Source organism: Amphibalanus amphitrite, unplaced genomic scaffold (genome assembly GCF_019059575.1).
Source record: "Amphibalanus amphitrite isolate SeventyFive unplaced genomic scaffold, NRLGWU_Aamphi_draft 000269F_arrow, whole genome shotgun sequence".
In the NCBI taxonomy this organism is placed as follows: domain Eukaryota; kingdom Metazoa; phylum Arthropoda; class Thecostraca; order Balanomorpha; family Balanidae; genus Amphibalanus; species Amphibalanus amphitrite.
In genome coordinates, this window is record NW_024881764.1 from 680006 (window position 1) to 703106 (window position 23101).

At 48.6% G+C, this 23101-nt stretch overlaps 1 protein-coding gene across 1 annotated transcript; it reads right to left on the bottom strand.

The window, feature by feature from the left end:
• Window positions 1-1948: 1948 nt before the first annotated feature.
• On the bottom strand, window positions 1949-6786 carry LOC122386987. The gene is made up of 3 exons (XM_043376765.1): window positions 6757-6786; window positions 2901-3116; window positions 1949-2585 (listed from the first exon to the last, which is right to left on the bottom strand). Exon 3 carries the CDS (start codon window positions 2574-2576, stop codon window positions 2178-2180), a length of 399 nt encoding a protein of 132 aa, XP_043232700.1. The 5' UTR covers window positions 2577-2585; window positions 2901-3116; window positions 6757-6786; the 3' UTR covers window positions 1949-2177.
• Window positions 6787-23101: the final 16315 nt, after the last annotated feature.

The following is a 23101-nucleotide window of genomic DNA, read 5'->3' on the forward strand; positions in this document are numbered from 1 at the left end:
ATGCATCGACACAGACCACCGTGGCAGACGCACCGATGCTGCACTGAAGCTTTCCGCCCCGAAAACATGGGATAGCTCACCCCGATCGCGTGATAAAGACCACCCACTGATAACTTCCCACCGCCCGGCCGGCCGCCCGGCAGGTGTCGTGCCGCGCGGTGCCGATAAGGCGCTGCCGCCTGTGCGCGGCGTCGAATTCTCGCCCTTATTGATACCGGCCGGTCGGCGGGCGTAACATGGTCCTCTTTAAGCCGTTTGAGGAGCCCCTAACAGTTAATACTTTTCAGAAAAAAGGGCATCATTGGACTCAGAAAAGAATACCGCACCACATGAGCCATGAGCCCGTATACTTTTCCAAAATTCGGTTTTTTGAACAACCCTAGCATGACATGTATTGACAAACCAAATGCAATTCTTTAGAGAGAGAGAGAGAGAGAGAGAGAGAGAGAGAGAGAGAGAGAGAGAGAGAGAGAGAGAGAGAGAGAGAGAGAGAGAGAGAGAGAGAGAGAGAGAGAGAGAGAGAGAGAGAGAGAGAGAGAGAGAGAGAGAGAGAGAGAGAGAGAGAGAGAGAGAGAGAGAGAGAGAGAGAGAGAGAGAGAGAGAGAGAGAGAGAGAGAGAGAGAGAGAGAGAGAGAGAGAGAGAGAGAGAGAGAGAGAGAGAGAGAGAGAGAGAGAGAGAGAGAGAGAGAGAGAGAGAGAGAGAGAGAGAGAGAGAGAGAGAGAGAGAGAGAGAGAGAGAGAGAGAGAGAGAGAGAGAGAGAGAGAGAGAGAGAGAGAGAGAGAGAGAGAGAGAGAGAGAGAGAGAGAGAGAGAGAGAGAGAGAGAGAGAGAGAGAGAGAGAGAGAGAGAGAGAGAGAGAGAGAGAGAGAGAGGAGAGAGAGAGAGAGAGAGAGAGAGAGAGAGAGAGAGAGAGAGAGAGAGAGAGAGAGAGAGAGAGAGAGAGAGAGAGAGAGAGAGAGAGAGAGAGAGAGAGAGAGAGAGAGAGAGAGAGAGAGAGAGAGAGAGAGAGAGAGAGAGAGAGAGAGAGAGAGAGAGAGAGAGAGAGAGAGAGAGAGAGAGAGAGAGAGAGAGAGAGAGAGAGAGAGAGAGAGAGAGAGAGAGAGAGAGAGAGAGAGAGAGAGAGAGAGAGAGAGATACAACACGGCATAACAAGACGTGCGTGCACAGATTCAGTGATCACTGAAAGAGTTTCTGTGTATACATCGGATCTACCTCGTTGTGGACATAATGATCAAGAAACACTGATGGCGTTTTCCACCTGCCAAGGCGCTGCACATCGTCAGTGTCGAACCCGAGCTGCACAGCGCGGGTGGCGCCTGTCGGACGAAAATCTTTCGGAGTGTGACCCTGTGCAAGACCGAACTTCTCCGCCAAGTGAATCGACTCTTGTAAAATGGCAGAAATCGAACTCGCGGACACCGCAGCGAATGGGCGGACTAAACTCAGAAAAACCGGCCTAGAATCCGGACAGCGGGACGACTCGGTCCGTGTCAAGTACATACACGCGCAGAGCACTGACGGGATCAACGGCCTAATCCGGGTAAGATGGCAGCCTGACCTGGAAACCTGTTCGCTGCGCGTCATTTTTCACACCCAGAAACGTCACCTGTAGTGACCCATCGGCTTCGAACAGAATCTGATCAGTTGTCAAAACAAACGGCGAGGATGTCACTAGATCTGCATTAAATCTCTGAGCCAACGGTGCTATATCAGAAGGGCGCAACGTTAGCGCTATCGCTAATAAGGTAATCGCTTTCAACCGCAAGTGTTTCAACGGTAGCGACAGATTATTATCCCTAGACTCAAACAGACGCCTGAAAGCCGATATGTCCATGACAGACGAACGTGCCATCGGGGCACTTGTTCCACTTTTTACAATCGCCTGCGACAAGCGTAAGATCAGCGGATCCCGGAGGGGGTCAGGTAGCTCTAACACCTCATATAAAGCTGACAGCGCTGCCGACATGCAACGTAGTTGAGTGAGGTCGCGTGGACTTGCTACATTTCGTAACAAAAAAAATCTGCAATCGCCGCCGAGGCGGAAGGGGGAAAATCAACCTCGCGCTCTTGACAAAAATCTCGAAACTGTGCGATATAACGGTCATAATTTAACAGAGTGGATGCCGCCAAACACAGAGGCAGCTGCTCACGTGCTGGCCGAGACCATCCAGACGCCTCTAGCCGGGCTCTCCAGAGATCCGCCAGGCGCACAGAGTCCACCGCCTGTTGCGGTGCGGCTCGATCTGCCGGTGTTGCAGCAGAGGTAGACAGCTCTGCGTCACTGGAGGCAGCTGAACCGGCGGACAAACGCTGAGCCGCCGCAGCCGCCCCATCCAGGGCGCTCCCGGCCACAGTGGCGCGATCAGGGTGGCCACCGCCTGCTGCGCCTCCACCACATCCAGCACCCGCGGAATCAGACGAAACGGCGGGTTGACGAAGTTGTTGTGCTGGTTCCAATCGGACTGGCCCAGTGCGTCTAATCCGGACGTGCACGGGCCCCGGAACCGGCTGTTGTAGACCGGCAGCAGGGCTGTGACCAGGGCTGCGAACCGGTCGATCGTGTGTGGACCGAACATACGCTCCAACTGCCGGAACACAGACAGGTGCAAGGTCCATTCATGGCATAGTGGAATACGGGAAAGATCATCTGGATGTACGTTTAGATATCCCGCGATGTGATGAGCGACAAGCATAATCTGATGCTTAAAAGCAAAGGCCCAAATATTCTGGGCGATCGCGTCGAGTCGGGGCTGAGATGCCCCCAACCTGTTGATTAAGGCGACCACCGTGACATTATCTGACAAAATTTCGACAGTTTTGCCATAGAGCAAGTTCTTAAAAGATAACAGCGCTAGATAAACCGCTAACAACTCTCGAAAATTGGACGTTTCGGCGCTCACCTCTGGCCCTCAGAAGCCTGAGGCGGTTTGGCCGACAGGCGCGGAAAGGGTCGCACCCCAGCCTGTTCCTGATGCGTCCGTGCAGAGCTGAAAGTCGCATGTAGCCGGCGCGGCGGCACCAGCAGCCGGCCGTTCCACCCGTCCAACGACTGGATCCACCACGTCAGATCCTCTCTCGCCTCGGCCGACCAAAACATGGCCTCGTCCCACGTGTGCCTAGAATTGAGCATGCGGTAAACATTTCGTAGTTTTAACTTTGCTGGGAAAACAGCAGCCATCATGCTAATACAGCGTCCTGCTATTCGTGCCAGGAGACGTGCGGACACGGTAGGGCGTTTCAAGACTCTCGAAATATCCTGTTTGAGTTTTGAAACCTTGCTTTTCGGGACGGTTATAAGCGGGGGGTCGTTCTGATGAGCACAGTGTATATCAAAACCCAAATAAGACACCGTCTCTGAAGGATCCAGACATGATTTCTGCCGATTTACACACAAACCAAGCATTTCCAACGTGTCTAAGAAAACTCTGAGGTCATGCGACATTGCACTTTGGGTAGAGGTCAACAAAAAGTCATCGACATAAGCCATCACTGACAATTTTTTCTTCCTCTCAGGTGCTCGACCACAGCTCGAATACATTTGTGAAAATAATATGGACTAGCGACCATACCGAACGGAAGTACACACCAACTGCCACCGTACTGGAACCCCAAAAACGTACGATAATCTGCATGCACAGGGAAGTGATAAAAACCATCTTTCAAATCAACAGTGACCGCAAGTTCACCATTTCGCATCACTTCTGGCAGAACAGTCACACCTTCCGACGAAAAACGCGGCACTTCACAGTGGGGGCATTCCACGATGGATCAACCAAAAATAAATAAAATTTACACCCTCATATTCCATTTTTTGCTTAAAATTGGTCTAATGGGTTGTGATGGGCGGGGAACCCAGCTGTGGCAAGGATTTTTTTTCTTCGAACAACGGTTTCCGAGATATAGCCTCGGGCAGTTCCTGGAGGTCACACTGCAACCCTATGTTTGGCGGCTTATAACACGGAAACTATTGGTTTTCTATGGTAAAAACTTTATATGGTTCAACTCGCAATCAACCGACAAACGTTTTGGCTATCTCGGATTTTCGATTTTTGAAAATTTTTATCACGTGACATCTTGACCTTTTTTTCGAAGAGTGACCTTGATATTATCCCAACTGCAAGTCGCAATTTTGTCTGATGACGATTAAAGCCTTATCAATTTGCATTCATATGCGATAATAAAAAAGTGGCTTTCGGCCTGCGTTGACCTCAGGTCAGGTCATTTTTATGACCTTCCCATTATTACGAGCGGGAGCGACAGCGAGATCTCGAGAACAAAGCAAGATAGCGACAAGTGGTAAACGGCACAAAGTACACATGGATAAGGTCTACAATTTTTACTCAGGTCATTTTCAGGTCAGGTCAAAGATGACGTCACAGGGGTAAAAAGAAAGTCTAAATGGCGGCACTACATATATATGAAGTTTTTCTCGAATAACTTTCAACGTATCCCACCTAGGAACAAACTAATAGCACCATCGTGATCCTCTCGTCGATCCGCATCGAAACATGTGTATGTCGACCTCGAAAGGTCAAGGTCAAAAGTTGACCTTAGGTCACGTGACCTTAAGGTCATCATATATATCATTCGATGGGCCTTGACGAGCTGAACACAATGAGCCTATCCGCGTGGCTGTATCTCAAACCTGTAAGGAGTTATATTAAAAAAAAAACATTTGGTGGCCTTTAATGACGTCACATGACCCAAGAGCAACGTCACAGTTGACCAAGAGCAAAAAAGATCTCAAGGTAGTCAATGTTAGTCGTATATGAAGTCACTCATGGTATATTAGGCAATTCCGACGCGTTTTAGTGTAAAAACAAGGGAGCTGATTTTTCCCCAATTGACTTTTAATGGGGTGGTCAAGAAATTTACCTGATCTTAGGTCATCGGTATTGAAATTCAAAACGAACTGGCGCTAGGCGAAAGCAAACACAATGGTGCCTGTTCCACGTCTCTTTCTTTAACTGGTTCGCTACTAGAAGATTGGTGTATTCCTCTTGCAGGAACCTGAGTTGGGCGAGCGTTATCGTAGTTATCTCTTGGAGAACTGGCTCAGAACTGGTGCACTGAGATAACAATTTTAGCAAGGTTTCTTGAAAACGCGCACCCGGACCTTATGTATTTATATACATAAGGTCCGATCAACAAGGTGATTATAAAAACCACACCACTCGATGTATTTTGAGCTCCTGATTCCATATCTGATAGTTATTCATGGCGCAACCAAGTTTTAAAGCAACTGTGCAATATTTACCGTCGCCGCCGGCCACCATCCCACGACACCCGCCGTCAGCGCACTCCACCAGCCGTTTGCGCCACGTGAGATGGATCGAATGAATAAACTCCAAGGTTGAGTGAAAACATTACGCTATTCAATCTCATTATGAAAGTGACGTCATGAAAATGATCGTGGCGAAGCGGTGCAGTGCCGAAGGCAATGCCTTAGGAGAGATTACAGGCAATGGTAAGTCAAATATTTTTAGGTTAAGTGGTTGTGTATCTGGCCTCAGGCCGAAGGTCTGAGGCCTGATGCACAACCACTTAACCTAAAAATATTTGACTTACCATTGCTTGCAATCTATTCATGCGAGCCACTGTTTCCTTATCCCCGGGTAGGCAAAAATCAGTAGGTCAGGTAAGGTCAGGTTAGATTAGGTTGTGACAATTTTTGTCGTGCTTTTTCCTATCCTTCCCAACAAAACTCAAATTCTTTAAACATTTTTTTTTTCGTGTTTTGTTATTTTGACGTCACTTTCATCAAACAATTTAAATAGAGAAGATGTAATGCTTTTTACATTTAAATTGCTTTTTGATGATTTATTTTTATTTTTTATGTTCAAATAATATAATTATGATATATTTTCTATCAAATATGCCTAACAGCTATGACCTTACGTAAACTTCTTTCCATTCGTACCTGCAATTTAGAGCAGAAACTTCCGTTTCCGTTTGAGCAAACTGGTTTGAACCAGTTTTAGCAGGTGCTTTCCAGTGCTTTCCGCTTTCCCGCCAGTCTGTTAGTTGGATCATGGCTTCCGTGCCGGGTGGTTCGTTGTGCTCCGGGTGCAAGTGGGAGGAATACGAACTAGTTTCAGTTGCGTACCGCAACGAGGAACGCGTCCAGCGTATTTTTCGAAACCACGGTGAACTAGATTAGAGGTAAGTAAATTTCATCTGTCCGATCCACTTTTCAAGCATAAATTTTGCATATTCTTACGTTATTTGACATCCTGAATGTAGATAAGATGCTTACATGCGACGTAAAACAGTTCAACCATATTACAAATATTTGCTACCGTATTTGGGGAAATGTTGGGAACCGGGGTTTTTGGGTCGGGGAGGGAATACAATGCCGTAAGAATGGTCATGAAAGTTGGGGAAAACTGTTGGGAACCGGGGTTTCTCTCCCCACCCATAAACCCCGATTCCCCCTTTCCCACCCAAAAACCCCGGTTCCCAACAGTTTCCCCCAACTTTCATAACCATTCTTACGGCATTGTATTTCCTTCCCCACCCAAAAACCCCGGTTCCCAACATTTCCCCAAATATGGTAGCAAATATTTTTAATATGGTAGCACTGTTTTCCGCCGCATGTAAGCATCATATCTACATTCAGGATGTCAAATAACGTAAGAATATGCAAAATTTATGCTTGAAATATGGATCGGACTTTATGTAAATATTTACCCACTTCTGTATAGTTTGAAATTTCTGCCAGTCACCCCTGCTCACACCAGCTCTGGAATCACCCACCACCAGGTCTGGCGGTAGCTTGACCTTCGCCACGCTGTCGCGAATGGCCCTGAACTCGGCCTGCAGATCACTAAATGATCCGACTGCTGCAAATGCCTCACCGCCAGGCTGCGGCTGGAAGCCGAGATCTTCTGCTAGCTCTGCGACGGCCCGACGACCGGGATTGTCGCTCTTCAGCTGCTCGCTAAGCGAAGCCACCGACCCCTCCAACTGGGCAAATCTCTCCGCCAAAGCACTCAACTCGGCCTGGAGCTGGCCCTCCATGAGGAGACAGGCCGCCTCGAGATACCGGCGACCCGCACACAAACGGAGCGTCGCGGCCCGTGCGGAGCACCAACGCGGACTGACCCTGACCTGCGACCGAGCTCGCGGGTCGGGTCACCCCTGGCGGCGAATGGGGTAACTACGGATGCGGAGCCGCGGAAAATTTCAGACGGCTCGGGCTCCGGAGAAAAAATCTGCTCCAGCTCCGGGTGAAATGTCATGGCGGCTCCGGCTCCGGCTCCGAGTAAAATGGTCCGGCTCCTGCGGCTCCGGCTTCAGTACTCAGTACATCCCCTATGCAATTAAATACGGGTGGAACAAAAAATATGATGGGATTAGTACACGCTGGCTCTGTTTATGTACGGCCCTCCAGCAAAAGAGTGGTTGGTTAGCCTACGAGTATGTGCTTTTGGTGTAATAACTTTAAATGACAGAGACACTCAATAGGAATAGGAAAAATAGGAATAGGAAAGGACTCAATAGAAATGAGAAGAGGGTTCGTGCACACATTTCGGCGGTGGTTTTCAACAGCCATTAGACGTATTCATCTGGGATCACGACACGTACACTGAACTACAAAGGGACCCAACCGGTAGGTACACACGGGAGGTAAGGGGGGCACTAAAGGACTTAGAACAAAACATGGTGTGTCGTTTCGGGAACTAGCGACCCGCGGCCGGGCGCCGCGAATAGGTGCCCGCCATAGGGTTTTGGGGCTATTTTTCCACGTTTCGGTCTGAATCGTGAGAAGCACTGGTCGTAGCAAATATGTTCCCTGGTTTCTGAATTTTCAGCTCACGTGGAATGCGATAGGACAAGAGTCATTTTCTTACAGACAAAACTGTGTCCGCGTTTTTTGGTCAAAGTTAAAATGTTCAGCAGCTTTTAACACGTTGGCCGCCGCAAAACAGGGTACACCGGAGGACTTACGAATCAATATCTCCGAAGCTATCATAGATAGCAAATATGTTCCCTGGATCTATGTAGATAATACTTTAGAGAACACTTCAGGCCAAAAATTGTTTCTCGACAACTTACACCCAGCCCGCGTTTTTGGCTTAAATGCAATGCAACACGGCAGCCGACCTTTAGGGCTCAGTTAGCGAGTTTATTTTTTAGCGAGCACTTCGAGCATTTCAGCGTTCGATGAAATGACATATTTTTTCAGCGCAGTCGTTTCTTCATTTGCATCTAAACGCGACCTATATGATAATGTGACGGTATCGTCACACTAGAATGTGTAATTCATCGTAATTTATAGAGCTAATTCTCGGCGCACAGCAGCAGACGGACACCGACTGACCCACCATCTAAAGGCAGTTTGGCGAAGCAGTATCGTGAATCACAGCCGCGAGATGTCCCTAGCGTAGAACACCGTCTGTTTGCCCAGTTTAAATACGTAATGTTTGCCCTCTGTCAACCCCTCAGTCATGGGGCTGGGGTCGCGGATGAATGGGCGACCGCCCGCCGCGCGGGGAGGGGGCTGCTCCCCTGACCCGAACCGCCACGGCGTGGGGACGGTCCCACACTCGCGTGCCTCACGTCGCCGCCTCACACCGGTCAATTACGCTGGTTTTGAGGAACCGCTCATTGTGGTGGTGGGTGATCCAACGGAGACCATGCCAGAACCCCACTGAGGGGGTGTCACCCGTGTCAGCTGGCTCAGACCCATGATATCCCCTATCCCCATACCGAAAGCGACGTTCCAAAGAGCAATATGCGTATAGTAGGTATTATTGATGTTTAATTCAAGAATGTAGGTAGGATGTAAGTACATGCATGTAAGTACATACCTAGGGGAGACCCGGGGCCGGGAGGTATGGGCCGGGGGCCCCCTGGAGGTATGGGCCATCGCAGTTTTGAAGAAGTGTTGCGTATTTTTACACATTTGATCGCGTAAACTGGTAGCAGCCATTCCGCTGTACAACCCAAGTGATTTCCAAAATTTTCCTCAGTCTTCTTTTACAATGAGCGGTGATAAAGCGTTTTTGTCCTCTTCGAGTAAAATACGGGACCTACATACCTACAGAAAATTCGTGATAAATTTGAACCAGTCTCGTTTTATGATGTCAGACCATCGGTAATATAAAGTTTAAAGCATGCAAATTAAGACTGGATAGACAATTTGAAGCTTTCTTGCAAGATTATGAGCAGGGGTGTCGATTTTTCAAAATGGTTGAGGGTGCTCAACCCCTGCACCGGGTGACAGATTGCAGCTTTGCCATGCGGCACAACCGTACAAGGCGGGGTTGGTTATCCCCATAAGGTACTGATAATGCCGGGATTTCTATATACTAACATTTGCCAAGGGCAGAACTTTCTTCTTGAAAATCATTCTGCTCGTCCTAGTACTTGGCTACCTGAGTACATAAACATCTTTCCGAAAAAAAATATTTGCCGGCAGCATGGCAGCAGCCCCGACACCTCTGTAATAAGGTGACAGAAACCAATGACGGTGATTAGCACCGGTGCAGCAGCCGCTGCGGTCCGCAGGGGCGGACATTGCGCGGAGGCAACGGTAGCTACGAGGCTCTGGTTGGTAATCAGACGATCCCAATATCGATGAAAAATGATAGGTGATCGCATTTGGATATTTACGGGTTTACGATTTTCCCCAGTGGCGTAGCCAGGTGGGCCGTGAGGCACGTGCCCCCCCCCATCAGGTTCGGGCCTCAGGGTCCCCTCGGGTTATTCGGGCCTGAGGGGCCCTGAGGCGCCAATTAGCCGCTAAGGGTCAATGCTGGCCATATATTTGGACATAGAAGGGATCCACGGGGCTCGTAAAAACCCCTCATGGGCCCACAAGTACCAACACTAAGATCTCCACAAGGGCCCCAAGCCAATCTCTGAGGGCCATTTGGCGGCCTCTGAGGGCCCCTTACCGGCTTCGGAGGGCCACATGTCGGACTATGGGGGTCTTAACCGGCCTATTCCCAGCCAGCAAATTTGGTCCTGGCCGTAGCTGGTCTTACTCTGGCTAGCTCCGGCATTTCCTCCTGCTAAAGTACGGGCAAGGTCTGGGGCTCTACTGGAGCTGACACACGATACCGGAGCTCGCCCGCATCACAGCCGGACTTATGCCGCATCAGCCGTGCCGTACCTCCACCGTACTTCAGCAACAGTAAGCCAGAGCAGCTATGAGGTGCAGCCGGACCTGGTCGTAGGGAGCCGGACTTGAGCCATGGCAGGGAGTCTGACTTGAGCCAGACTTGGCGGTTCGGAACCATAACAACCCTGGAGCGCTACGGCATATACTGGCTAGCCGGAATAGAGCCGTATCGACCCAAACCCCGGATCTGACGGCGATACCCTCGTCAGTTACCAGCGACCCTCACGGTCCCACACAGGTGACTCGGAGGGTCACAGCGGCGTCTGAGAGCACCATGTCCGGTCTCTGAGAACCCCACAAGGCTCCTGAAGGCACCGGTGACCTCTTGATATCTTCTTGTCGGCCTATGAAGGGTCCGTTCCGTAACAGCAGTTCTGAGGGCCACACGCGCGCCTGTGATGGCCCTAAACCAGTGTCTCTGAGAGCCCCCACAACGGCGCCTGTGAGGGCCATCGCCGGCAACTGTGGAGCACCTACACCGGCGCCTCCGAGGGCCATACATTGCCATATCTGAGGGCCCCGCACTAGTGCCTCTTAAGGCCCTATATCGGCGGCTCTGAGGGCCCAACACCGTCGCTTCTGAAGGCCCCACAAGCAGGGATGCGGAGCCGGAGCCGGAGCTGGAGCCGGAGCCGCCGGAGCCGGTGTATTTTGCCCGGAGCCGGAGCCGGAGCCGGAGCCGTGAAACAACACAGCCCGGAGCCGGAGCCGGAGCCGGAGCCGTCAAAAAAGGGGCGACTCCGGCTCCGAGGAAAAAAAAAATATTGACCTAGCTCGGTTTGACAGTACAAAGCAGTAAAACATTTGGTATTCCAAATATCCTTGTTATGCAAATACAGAAACAACGTGTGCCAATCCAATCGCCTTTTTTCTTCCACCCGTATTTAATGAATCGCATAGGGAATGTACTGAGTAGGAGCCGGAGCCGGAGCCGGAGCCGCCGGAGCCGGACCATTTTACTCGGAGCCGGAGCCGGAGCCGGAGCCGTATTGACATTTCACCCGGAGCCGGAGCCGGAGCTGGAGCCGATTTTTTCTCCGGAGCCGGAGCCGGAGCCGTCTGAAATTTCCACGGCTCCGCATCCCTGCCCACAAGTGCACATATGACAGCCACCCACCGGTGACATTTGAAGGCCCCACACCGGCGACTCTGAGGGCCCCATCGGCGTCTGAGTCCGTGCCGGTCTCTAAAGACGACCCACAGGATTTCTGAAGGTACCACCGGCATCTGATGGCCCTTTGCCGGCCTCTGAGGGCCCGTCGCCGGTATCTGGAGCCCCCTGCCGGCTTGTAAAGGGTACGCGTTATCAGCTCTAAGGGTCAGACACTCGTGTACGACGGACCCACACCAGTGTCTCTGCAGTCTGCAACTTAACGTCTTTTTTCGCCCTTCTTCTTAAGACTAACTTTTCTTTTCTTTACATTTTTATTTCATGCATTGTAAATTGCGTAATTGTTTTATTTTTAGTAGTGAAAGACTGCGGAACCAATTATTTTCCTCAAGCAGAGTTAGTGGGAGTTATTGAGGGACAAAATAATTGGGGGTGCTGACTGGAACATTTGGGGGTGCCCGGAAAACCATTGGGGGTGCTCATTTGAGCATTGGGGGTGCTGCAGCACCCCCAAAAGTATACAAATCGACACCCATGATTATGAGCTGAGATGCTACGCACATTCTGGCGTCCTAACCGAGAGGTTCGGTCCACCCACCCCCGTTGATCCTAAATCAATAAAAATGATGCTTTCATTGAATGTCCTCTTCAATTAGTTTTATTGTTGTCGCATAAGGTCAAAAATTTAACTACAAATTTCATTCGAACAGAAAAATATTATTTATCTTATTTCATAGAGCATGATTGAGTTTACCAAAATACATATGTGCCCACGTGACCCCCATGAAGTAAGCTGTTGGCTGCTTACGCGGTTCCTGCGCTCAAGAGAGATCGAGGTAGATACCAGTATAGCGCCTTTTGGGGCGACTAAAGGCCGCCGTCCACTGTGCGGAACGCGTGCGGTCCGTACGGAATTTAACACAGAACCCTATGGGCGCATCCGGTCCGTACGGAAATCGTGTGCGCTCCGTCCGGACCGCATCCGAACGGCAATCAGCTGTTGATTTTCCGTCAGCTCTCCGCATGCGTTTCGGATGCGGTTGCTACGGAGACGGAAGAGTGATGTCCGACGCGTTGAACTTTTCTGCGGAAAACGCATCCGGAACGTCCGGAACAGACGTGGTTTGGGGCCGTATCGGAGGCAAACATTGTGAATTGTACGAAGAATTGGAACTCGATCATCATGAAGTAAGTAAAAATTATTTCCTTAGAATGGCAAGAGTATTCGCTGCTGGTTACTTGCAATATTTTATTTGGTAATAAGTGATAGGAAACATTTATTAGCTCTCCGCATCCGGACCGCATCCGGAACGCATCCGGACCGGATGCGGCGACATTCCGGACGGACTCCGGACGGAATTCCGTCGCAGTGGACGGCGGCCTTAACGGAGCGAGCGAAGGGGTGAGTCTTGCACGTGCGAAATTTCGAGGGGGTACCTCCAACTGACTTGTGCACGGCACCCTACTGACCGGTTTCTAGCGATGTGCCAAATTTGAGCTCCCGTTCTCGAGATCTGGAAACGACCCCTGCACGTGCGCGCGTGCAGCAGCACCCCAACTCTGGCACATGGATATGCAGTGCCTAGTGGGTGCCTACCTACATGCCAACTTTCAGCGAAATCGGCCAAGTAGTTACCGAGATATTGCAACAATTACAAAACTGACACCTCTTCGTTTTGCACGTGGCACGTGCATAAGGGGTCAGTGGTCACCCACATGCATCGGGAATAGTCCAATACTTGGTAGAAGGAATGAAGCTACCCTACAAAAATTACCGCGTGTAAATCGGTCAAGTGGTTGCTGAGATATAAGCCTCGCAAAAGCGTCCGCACGGCCGGCCGGCCGGCCGCTCATACTCAGAAATTTCCGTTAATCTAAGGAAAGACTCCGCTCGCCTCGCTCGCTCTGTAACCAGCTACGAGTATTGTTCTCATTATCGAGAAAAGAATATGAAACATGGCACCGGCCCATACCTCCCGGGCCATGGCCCGTACCTCCCGGTGTATTTTGATGGATCGAAAAAGTGCATGATTTATTGAAAGTTATCTCGAGACAAAATAGTTGATCCCAGATGCCTAATATCAGGCACACTTTGCAGGCGAAAGGCAATTTCACGTACGCAGAGTGAAAAACCGGGTCTAGCCACTTCCCACTGGAAGAAAATTGCCTTTTCACAAAACCGGCCCATGCCTCCCTGGTCTTCCCTACATGATGTGCTTAAGTACCCCAACTGTACAACTTTGCCCTCTCAGCTCGAGGCATAACCTGTTTTACTTTAAAGACATATTTTTAGTGACTTAACACTCGCACTTATAGCGGGGTCGGACGGACCCCCCCCGGTTTTTCGCGAATAATTCGCGCAAAAAGCGGCCGATCGCGACGGAACTTTCAGTACCCTCAAGTTAATCAATTTTACACATACTTTTAAATTTATTGACCCTGACCCCAATGACCGTTGACCTGTGGTCTGATTCTCGAGACCATGTTCGACCGAATTGGTGTATGTCGGCTCACATTATCCGCGCAATTTCCAATCTTTTTGTGGTGTGGGTTTCAAGGTCACATGAAGGTCAGATCATGGTCATTGACCTTTGATGACCTTGCTTCACTTTTTCGAGTTTTACATGTTTCTTGGGTAGTTTTTGGAGCTGATTTCCAATTCCCATTTGAAGATTTATGAAGTAGTTTTGGTGCCATCGTAACTGCTACGAAGCTGTCCATTATGGTCAACACCTGCTATGGATGGCCGGCAGGTCTCCTACTGGTTGACCTGACCTGACCTGACCCGACCTGGCCTAAATACATTAAGACATCATAGGTATGTGATCAAAACTAACATGAACTACGTGTTCAGCACCCCGCAAAATCCCTTTTCAACCTCACTTTACGAACTTCCAGCAAGTCCCGATTTTTCCGATTTTTGGGTCATTGACCTGACCTGGAAGGTCAACCAATGACATAAATAAGACCATAAAATTGGGTATCATCGGCTTACTCTCGTCGCGGGCAACACGCTCGTTTTTTTTTCTACGAAGCTCCAGCTCCATCAGAGGCCAAACGGCAAGGAGGGTCCAACGGACCCCCCCCCCCCCCTATACGTTAGACGCTGGCAAACAAGAATGCGGGCGAAGGTTAAAACACAGGTGAAATATTATTACGAACGAACGGACCGCGCAAGCGAAGCAAAATCTTTTTAAGATAACGGAAAGATATCAGCATTTACATATACCTAACGGCCCGGCCCAGCCTGTAACGCTTTTGAGAGCCGCACATATTTCATGTCTCAGTATCCGTTGCGGTGGTTGGGCTGATCGACCTGCCGCACTTTTTGTTGGGAAGCCTATTTCTTCTACCCCATGATTAGTAGCTCTTAACCCTCGCATGTGTGCGGCGTTTGCCAGCTTCTAATGTGTAGGGGGGGGGGTCGGTTGGAACCCCCCTTGCCGTTTGGCCCCTGATAGAGCTAGAGCTTCGTGAAAAAACGAGAATGTTGCCCGTGACGAGAGGAAGCCGATGATACCCAATTTTAAGGTCCTAGGTCATTGGTTGACTTTCCAGGTCAGGTCAATGACCCAAAGTCGGGAAAATCGGGACCTGTTAGAAAGTCGTAAAGTGTGGCTGCTAAGGTTTTTTTCGGGGTGCTGATCACGAATATCGTGTTAGTTTTGATCATAGATGATGTCTTGATGCATTTAGACCAGGTCGGGTCAGGTCAGGTCAGGTCAACCAGTAGGGGTCGTGACGGGTATTCGTAGTACCTGTCATCCGCCTCTGACAGCTTCGTAACATGTTACTAAGGCACCAAAACTACTTCGTTAATGTTCAAATGGTTGCTAAATTCGAATTCAGCGCCAAAAACTAGCCTAGAAACATGTACAGCTCGAAAAAGTGAACCGAGGTCACCATAGGTCAATGACCTGACCTTCAGGTGACCTTGACATCCACCCAAATGCATGGGAGCAACATCAGATCTCATGTTTGAGCGTTTGAGCGTTTTGAGCGTTTGTTTGAGCGCTAATGCGAGCCGACATACGCCGAATCGCGAATCCGGTAAAACACGGCCTCGAGAAATAGGTCACAGGTCAAAGGTCACTTGGGTCAGGGTCATGAAATTTTCAGAGTAGGTGTAAAATTGATCAACTCGAGGGTACAAAAAGTTTTGTCGCGATCGGCCGCTTTTTGCGCGAGTTATTCGCGAAAAACCATGGGGGGTCCATCCGACCCCCCCCCCCACACACACACGTGCGAGGGTTAATACATCTACATACATAGGTGATCGTCGTGGCACGCAGGGGCGGAGCTTCCTGTACAGTTGGTGGGGCGGCTGCCCCACCAACTTGCCATTTTGCCCCACCAATAAGTGTTTTGCCCCACCGACTTAAGCTGATTTACAGGACTTTGTTGCTTTTCAAATCAATCATTGAGGAGCTTTGGAATGTCGTGCTATGCAAAATGTTACATTTGCAACGACAGGAATTGATTCAGTGTTCATTTTTAATCAACTTCACAGTCGGACAGTGTAGACTGTAGGTTTGATGCCTTTTTGCCCCACCAACTTCCCCTGAAAAGCTCCACCCATGGTGGGGCGTGTCACGCGAAAGCTGTTTTGTTGAAGTAGCAGTTTTGAAAGATCTGAACCTTTCTAGTAGAGGTTTTAGCCAACGGGTCTGCAGTGCAGGGATATTTCTATCTTGCACTCCTTTGAGAGCTAGAGTTTCGCGGAAAAAAACGAGCGTGTTGCCCGTCACGAGAGGAAGCCAATGATACCCAATTTTAAGGTCGTAGGTCATCGATTGACCTTCTAGGTCAGGTCAATGACCCAGAAGTCGGAAAAATCGGGACTTGTTAGAAAGTCGTGAAGTGTGGCTGCTATGGGGTTTTCCCGGGGTGCCAATCACGAATATCGTGTTAGTTATGATCACAGATGATGTCATTGAGCATTTAGACCAGGTTGGGTCAGGTCAGGTCAGGTCAACCAGTAGGGGTCGTGACGGGTATTCGTAATACCTGTCAACCGCCTCTGACAGCTTTGCAACATGTTACGAAGGCACCAACACTACTTCGTAAATGTTCAAATGGTTGCTAAATTCGAAATCAGCTCCAAAAACTAGCCTAGAAACATGTAAAACTCGAAAAAGTGGACCGAGGTCACCAAAGGTCAATGACCTGACCTGACCTTCAGGTGACCTTCACATCTGTCCAAATGCATGGGAGCAACATCAAACTACATTTTGAACGTTTGAAACCACAAAAAGATTGCAAACGCGCGGCTAATGCGAGCCGACATAGGTACGCCGAATCGCAATTCCGGCCAAACATGGTCTCGGAAAGTAGGTCACAGGTCAAAGGTCATTTGGTTCAAGGTCATGGAATTTTCAGGGTAGGTGTAAAATTGATCAATGCGAGGGACTGAAAGTTTCGTCGCGATCGGCCGCTTTTTACGCGAGTTATTCGCGAAAACCCTTAGGTGATGGTTGCATAACCCCCCCCCCCGCGTGCCGGCGAGGGTTAAGCAGTTGAAAAAAGCACTTTTGGACAGTTGACATATGATGGAGACGTGGAAGAGCAGTATAAACAGCTGCAATGCGTTCAGTTTTACAATAGGCAATCGATTGGGATGCAATATGAGTTTTACCGGTCAGGTCATGAGCTCGACCTTAAAAAATGTTCATCTTTGGAGGTCAAATTACACACCATTCTACACCATTGGACGAGAGAGACATGATGCTAGCAGAACTGATTGTTTTTAATGCCTATGTACCCACAACAATGACAACAATGCACCGCTCTCGCTGGGCTACGTTTCGCTTGCGTTCCAGGACCATAGTGACGTCACAGGAAGGGACGCAGGCGGACCGCTGATGACCCGCCCGCTGTCAAAGGGCGGGCTGGGTTTGACGGGCGCACAATAGCGGCCGCGCGCGTGTTCCTGGAAGCGGTAGCGAAGGCACGGGCGCCGGAAGGGTTGGACGCTTTGACCCTCTCCCAGACCTCCCGCTGTTACTGCCAAGGCTACTGCTACTGAGAAGGGAAATAAGTGACGGTGGTATTCACACAGGCTTTTCCACTAATTTCTGACGTTTCGCACGTGTCGTCAACAATCCGTCCCCTAGAGATACTTGCGCGAACACTAAGGTAACCGGACTGTTCGCTTGAAACGCCGCCAGGGAAAAACATACTGCTCCATGGTATAATTTCTTCCACGTGTGACCGGTCTGGAGCCTTTTCGCATTAGATCGATGCGTGTTTTTATCGCCATATAGGATCTCCATCGATCTTAGAATTTGCGATCTGAATGATGGGGTGGAGCAAGATTAGCATGGGTCTGAGCCAGGACAGTAGACTCTGAGTTGGACCCAGATTCACCAAAATCTTACTAACTCCGACTCCGGAGGAGAATCGACATCGCTAACTGAATGGCTCAAAATCATACCCGAAGCGGAAGCCTGTCTGCCGAAAAAATAGCCGTTTTCACGACGGGCTTTCTGGCGAATGGACTTATATGGCAGTGTTCGCCATGGGCCGGGCCAGCCCAATGGGTCATGGGCTGGGCTGGGTCACGGGCTGGGCTGGGCCCTCAAATATAAATAATCGATGGGCTGTGGGTGGGCTGGGCCAAGGACTGTAAAGTGGACTCAGAGGTTCGCGGTTGAGCTAAAAACCACAACTAGCTTATTACTGTGCAAGACTAAAAAAAAAAAAACGAATGAAAACACATATGTCCAATGTGCATTGTGTATGCTGCTCCCAAAAGATTGTTTCTTTGCACCTATGGGTGACATGTAATACCTGTTTGGTGTCCATGACTTTTAATCCATTCATTTTTGACGGGCTGGTCCGGGCTGGACGGGCTAGACCGGGCTGGGCTTTAACAATTTTACTATGCATGTGTTCGTTGTAAATATTGTTATTTAGCTGGGACGGTTGCATAGTTATAGAAGACATAATTGAACACCAGCTATTACTTTATTTAATGGGAGCTTTCGAAAGCTATGCAGCTTTCTTCGTCAGCTTTCTTCGTCCAGTCGCAAATGTCTATTGTGTGTTAGACTGAAATGTGTGGTATTTTGTCATGTGCGTGTATTGTTATTGTGTGACGTGCTTGATGGTAGCGCGATCGAAAAGAAACAGCGAGAACGTTTTTCAAAAAATATCCAGATGCGCCATTTTCGCTTTTTGTGGTGTCTAATGTAACTGTTCAATTGTATATGGATCTGTTTTAGTGTTTTGTACCAAGGCTGACGAAGAAAGCTGCATAGCTTTCGAAAGCTCCCATTAACCCTCGCCCATGTAGGGGGGGTTGGTGCAACCCCCCCTGAGGTTTTTCGGAAATAGTGCAAAAACGGCGGCGCGCAGCGCCGCCAAATTTTGGGTACCTTATGGGGCAAATGTTGCGCATCTTTTGATAAAAAAATTTGACCGGGTCATGTCAGGTCACGGAGTTATGACGTCACAAAGGGAACAGCCTCCGGCCGGATTTTCACAAACTGAGTGCCAACGCCCGAGGTTTCCTGCCGGTGGTACGAACATCGGTTGATGGATCGTGATGAAACTTCCCATGCATGTTGGGGCAAGTATTGGCTATCATATGGTATAAGAAACTTGACCGGGTCAGGTCAGGTCACGGAGCTATGACGTCACAAGAGGAACAGCGTCCGGTACTATTTTTGAAAAGCGCCCGAACCACTATTTTGCTAATTCTTGTCACCTCAATGGGAATATGCAGCAATATTAGCTTCTATAGGGAGCAAATGGACATCCCAAATCCAAAAATACAATCAGATTTCAAAAATTTAAATTTTGATTTTTCGAATTTCTGCCGCCGACTGTGACCTTGCCGACTTCCGGCGCTCCCAACGCGCCATTTTTAGAGCTAGGGAAACGAAATACATACCAAACGATAGAGAATTGATCAAGGAACACGATAGTGAAGGTTTCAAGTCGATATCTCCCACCTTTTTTCCGCAATCGCTGCGGAAAATTTGAAAAAGTCTATTTTTCCGAAAATTTAACCTTTGACCGGTCAAAAGTAGGTCAAATGTTGACCTAGGACCAAAAAATATACCACCAATCGCGAGATCTCGGCGAGAGCAATCCGTTGGTCTTTTCCGCTAAGCTCTACGACGCTCCGTTTTCAAACGCCAAGGGGGGGGGGGTCGCACCAACCCCCCCCCCCCTGCATGGGCGAAGGTGGCAGATCGGCGTTTACGGGCGAGGGTTAAATACAGTAATAGCTGGTGTTCAATTATGTCTTCTATAACTATGCATGTGTTCGCGCTGGGCCGGGCTGTCAGCCCATGGGCCTGGGCCGGGCTGGACTGGGATTTTGCGGCCCGTGGCGAACACTGTCATATGGACTAAATCTACAAAAAATCTCTTTTACAGCAAATATGTTCATATCATGACTTTATTTTAGTGTTTTAACCCTCGCATGTGTAGGGGTATAGTTGGATGGACCCGCCCCCCGGTTTTTACTTTTTTTGTGAATGGTCTCGCTCAAAAAGCGGGCGATTGCGACGAAACTTTCAGTACCCCAGACTTGATTAATTTTATACATACTCCTTTTCTTTCATGACCTTGACCCAAATGTCCTTTGACCCCTGGCCTTTTTCTCGAGACCATGTTTGACCGAAATCGCGATAAGGCGTAAGTCAGATCATATTATCCGCGCGTTTCCAGTCTTTTTTTGTGTTGTAAACGTCCAAACATGTCAAATGATGTTCGTCCCATGCATTACGGTGGGTGCCAAGGTCACGTAAAGGTCAGGTCAAGGTCATTGACCTTTGAGGACCTTGATTTACTTTTTCGAGTTTTACATGTTCCTGGCATCCGTTTGAACATTTACTAAGTAGTTTTAGTGCCTTCGTAACATGTTACGACGCCGTCAGTGGTAGTTGACACCTACTATGGATAGTCGGCAAGACGCCTACTGGTTGACCTGACCTGAACTGACCCGAGCTAGCCTAAATGCATGAACTCATAATCTGTGATCAAAACTAACATGAAATACGTGATCGGTACCCCAAAAAACTCCATAACAGCTTCACTTTATGAATTTCTAGCATGTCCCGAATTTATGCCTTTGCACCAATCTAGTTTACTACAATCTGTTTTATTTATTTATTCATTTATTTGTTTGTTCACTTATTTATTTGCATAATCGCCAACAGAGCTATCTCCACTTAGGTACAGGCAAAGACAGGCTTAAAATCAGTAAATGGAAAAACAGCGTAACATAAAATGAAATATAATAATTGAATGAGGATTTAACTCAACAAGAAATCGTTCGGGTCGGAGCTTTCGAATTGTATTACAATGCTTCGTCAGCGTATCGTAATCGGGTTCGGTCAATTAATTAATCGGGTTCGGGTTCGGTCAAACACTCAATTTTGCGACCGATACCCCCGAACCCGATTACAATACGCTGACGAAGCTTTGTAATACAATTCGAAAGCCTCGACCCGAACGATTTCTTGTGGAGTAAAGTCCTCATTCAATTATTACATTAGCAAACTCCACATCATGTACTTTAGTGAATAAAATAAAATTGTATTTCAATTGAGACAAGTATAATAACACGGAACAAAAATGATAGACGAACGCGTTTCGGCTAAATCGCCGTCATCAGCGCACAGTGGCCCTTTTTCAGAATTAGCACGCATAAATTCAAAATATTTTTTCTCTTCTTTTGAGTAAAAAGCAGTCTAATCGTGTGCAAAACATTCCAAACTATCCGATGGTGCCATTTTTACCTCCTAAAAAATAATTATCTTTGGTAAAACTGACCGCAAAATCGAAGTTTGTCGAGAGGCGCGCGGACACCACCGGCGGACCCTAAAAAGTAGGGTGAGATGAACATCAATTTGTAAGGCTTTCGGTGAGAAAATATTAAAAATTAGTGGCATGGCTGTGAAGCTGAGTCTACGTAGAAGCCCTAGAAACCACAATTTCCATTGTATAAACTTAAATTGATCACTTTTGCCGAATATTGTGAACACAATAACAGGACAATTATTAACTGGAGATGGCGGCATACATATGAAGCTTTATGTTAAGTAGCACACTCTGGGACATATCGTATTATACATCGTTCGAATCGCCGATCTCTTCTGACCATGTCCACCAAAGGGCATCGCGCCATTTTGCGCCATTTTGCTTCTACGGTGGATAACGTGAGCCCGTTCAGTCCGCGAGCGGCTGTGGCTCCTGTTCGATACGACTAAGCTCATTGAACTGGCTCGAAGCTGGTGTCACCTGGTGTGCGCCTAAATGTGGCTTGGCTTTTGCCTAAGATGTGCATATTGAAATGTCATTTAGGCATAACGCTGTGCTCAAGAAAAACTGTCCGATTTCTTGTCGCGTTTGATGTCCAAGCCGCACAAGTCCCGTGGTCGGCTTAAGATCTAACGTCAAAAGCGCCTATGTGTTTGTATTGTTCGCGTCGCGCTGACCTTAGTTGCTGCCCGGCCGGGGCCGACTAACGGTGGCTGGCAACAGCTGTAGATGCGGTCACGTGACGCCCTGGGGCGTCCTGGCGGTCAGTGCAGCGCGGTCGGCTGGCGGGCTCGCCACACTTGCGTTCGGAGCGGCCTAGGCCGGCGGGCGAGCCGTGGGAACGTGCGCCAAATCTTGGGCCGAGCGGCCTGTCGCTGTTGGGCAGAATCTCCTTGGGCAGTTCGTTTCGTTTCTTCTCTTTGCATTGGCAGGAAATACGTCCTTGATCACGTGGTGATGTCTTGCACCACTTGCAGGTAATGTGGGAATTAATGCGTGCTAATTCTGAAAAAGGGCCACTGTGCAGCGTCTAAAAGGAGAACAAGAGGCACACATCGAGCAAATATCACAGTTCAATCGTTTTGATTTTTACATACGCTTTTAACGTGGAGGTGCCGCGACGTTTGATCGAGGGGGTCGGGTGGCTCGTGCGTCCTAACGTGAAACACTGTTTCACGTTAGGAGATGAACTCAGTGCGTTGCTTCAAAGGTTCTTGATAACCAATAAATAGGTGCATCCGCATGCGAATTTTGAATGATCTAAGTTACGTAATTACCGAGATATAGGCCTTTAAACTTTTTCTAATTATTTAGTAGACAGTAGACACCCGTTATAACCGCTGTCAACTTCCAAAATGCGTCAACTGCGTCATAGGACACACGCCGTTGCTTAATCTGAAGCTGACTCGCCTATGACAAAAAATCCCGACTTCAAACTAATACCAGCGAAAATGTCCCACACCCCCGGCCAAATAACCCTGCTGGTTGGGTAATTTAGCCGCTTTAAAGACCTTTGTAATACACCACAACTTCAATACGAAAGTTACTCGATCATTTCAAGTTTACTGTCCAGTAAGATTAAATGAATGAGACACCTGCCAGCGTTGAGGAAATGCAGAAATATATCGTCAATTTTAAGCTACATCGTTTTCTAAAAAAAAGGCCAAATTAGATTACCCCATTCTTCCCTACAATAGTACCTACCTAGTACCTACACGTTTAAACCTGGCCGGCCGAGGGGGGGGGGCAGGTGCCGCCCCCCCATAGGTTTTTTTCGCGATAGCTCCGAACACGCTAGCGATAGAGAGCTGAAACTTAGCATACCTGACCTTTGATTCAAGCCAGATCTTTTGACACCAACCGTATTTTCAGGTCAGGTCAGGTAACTGACCTATGACGTCATAAGTGAGCCTCTGCACGGTCGTCAGATGTCGCAACTTCGCAACGCCCTCACTGCCAGAGGAGCTTTTACAGGGAAATGAAACTTGCAGGATCTAATATCCATTATGAGTCTCATAACTTGTATATCTCGGATTTTTCCTAAAGGTCAATTAAGTCAGGTCATTTTCGTGACCTCACCATAATAA

Bases quoted from the DNA above. Each gene is read 5' to 3' on its own strand.
- LOC122386987 (XM_043376765.1), bottom strand. From the start codon at position 2,576: ATGTTCGGTCCACACACGATCGACCGGTTCGCAGCCCTGGTCACAGCC.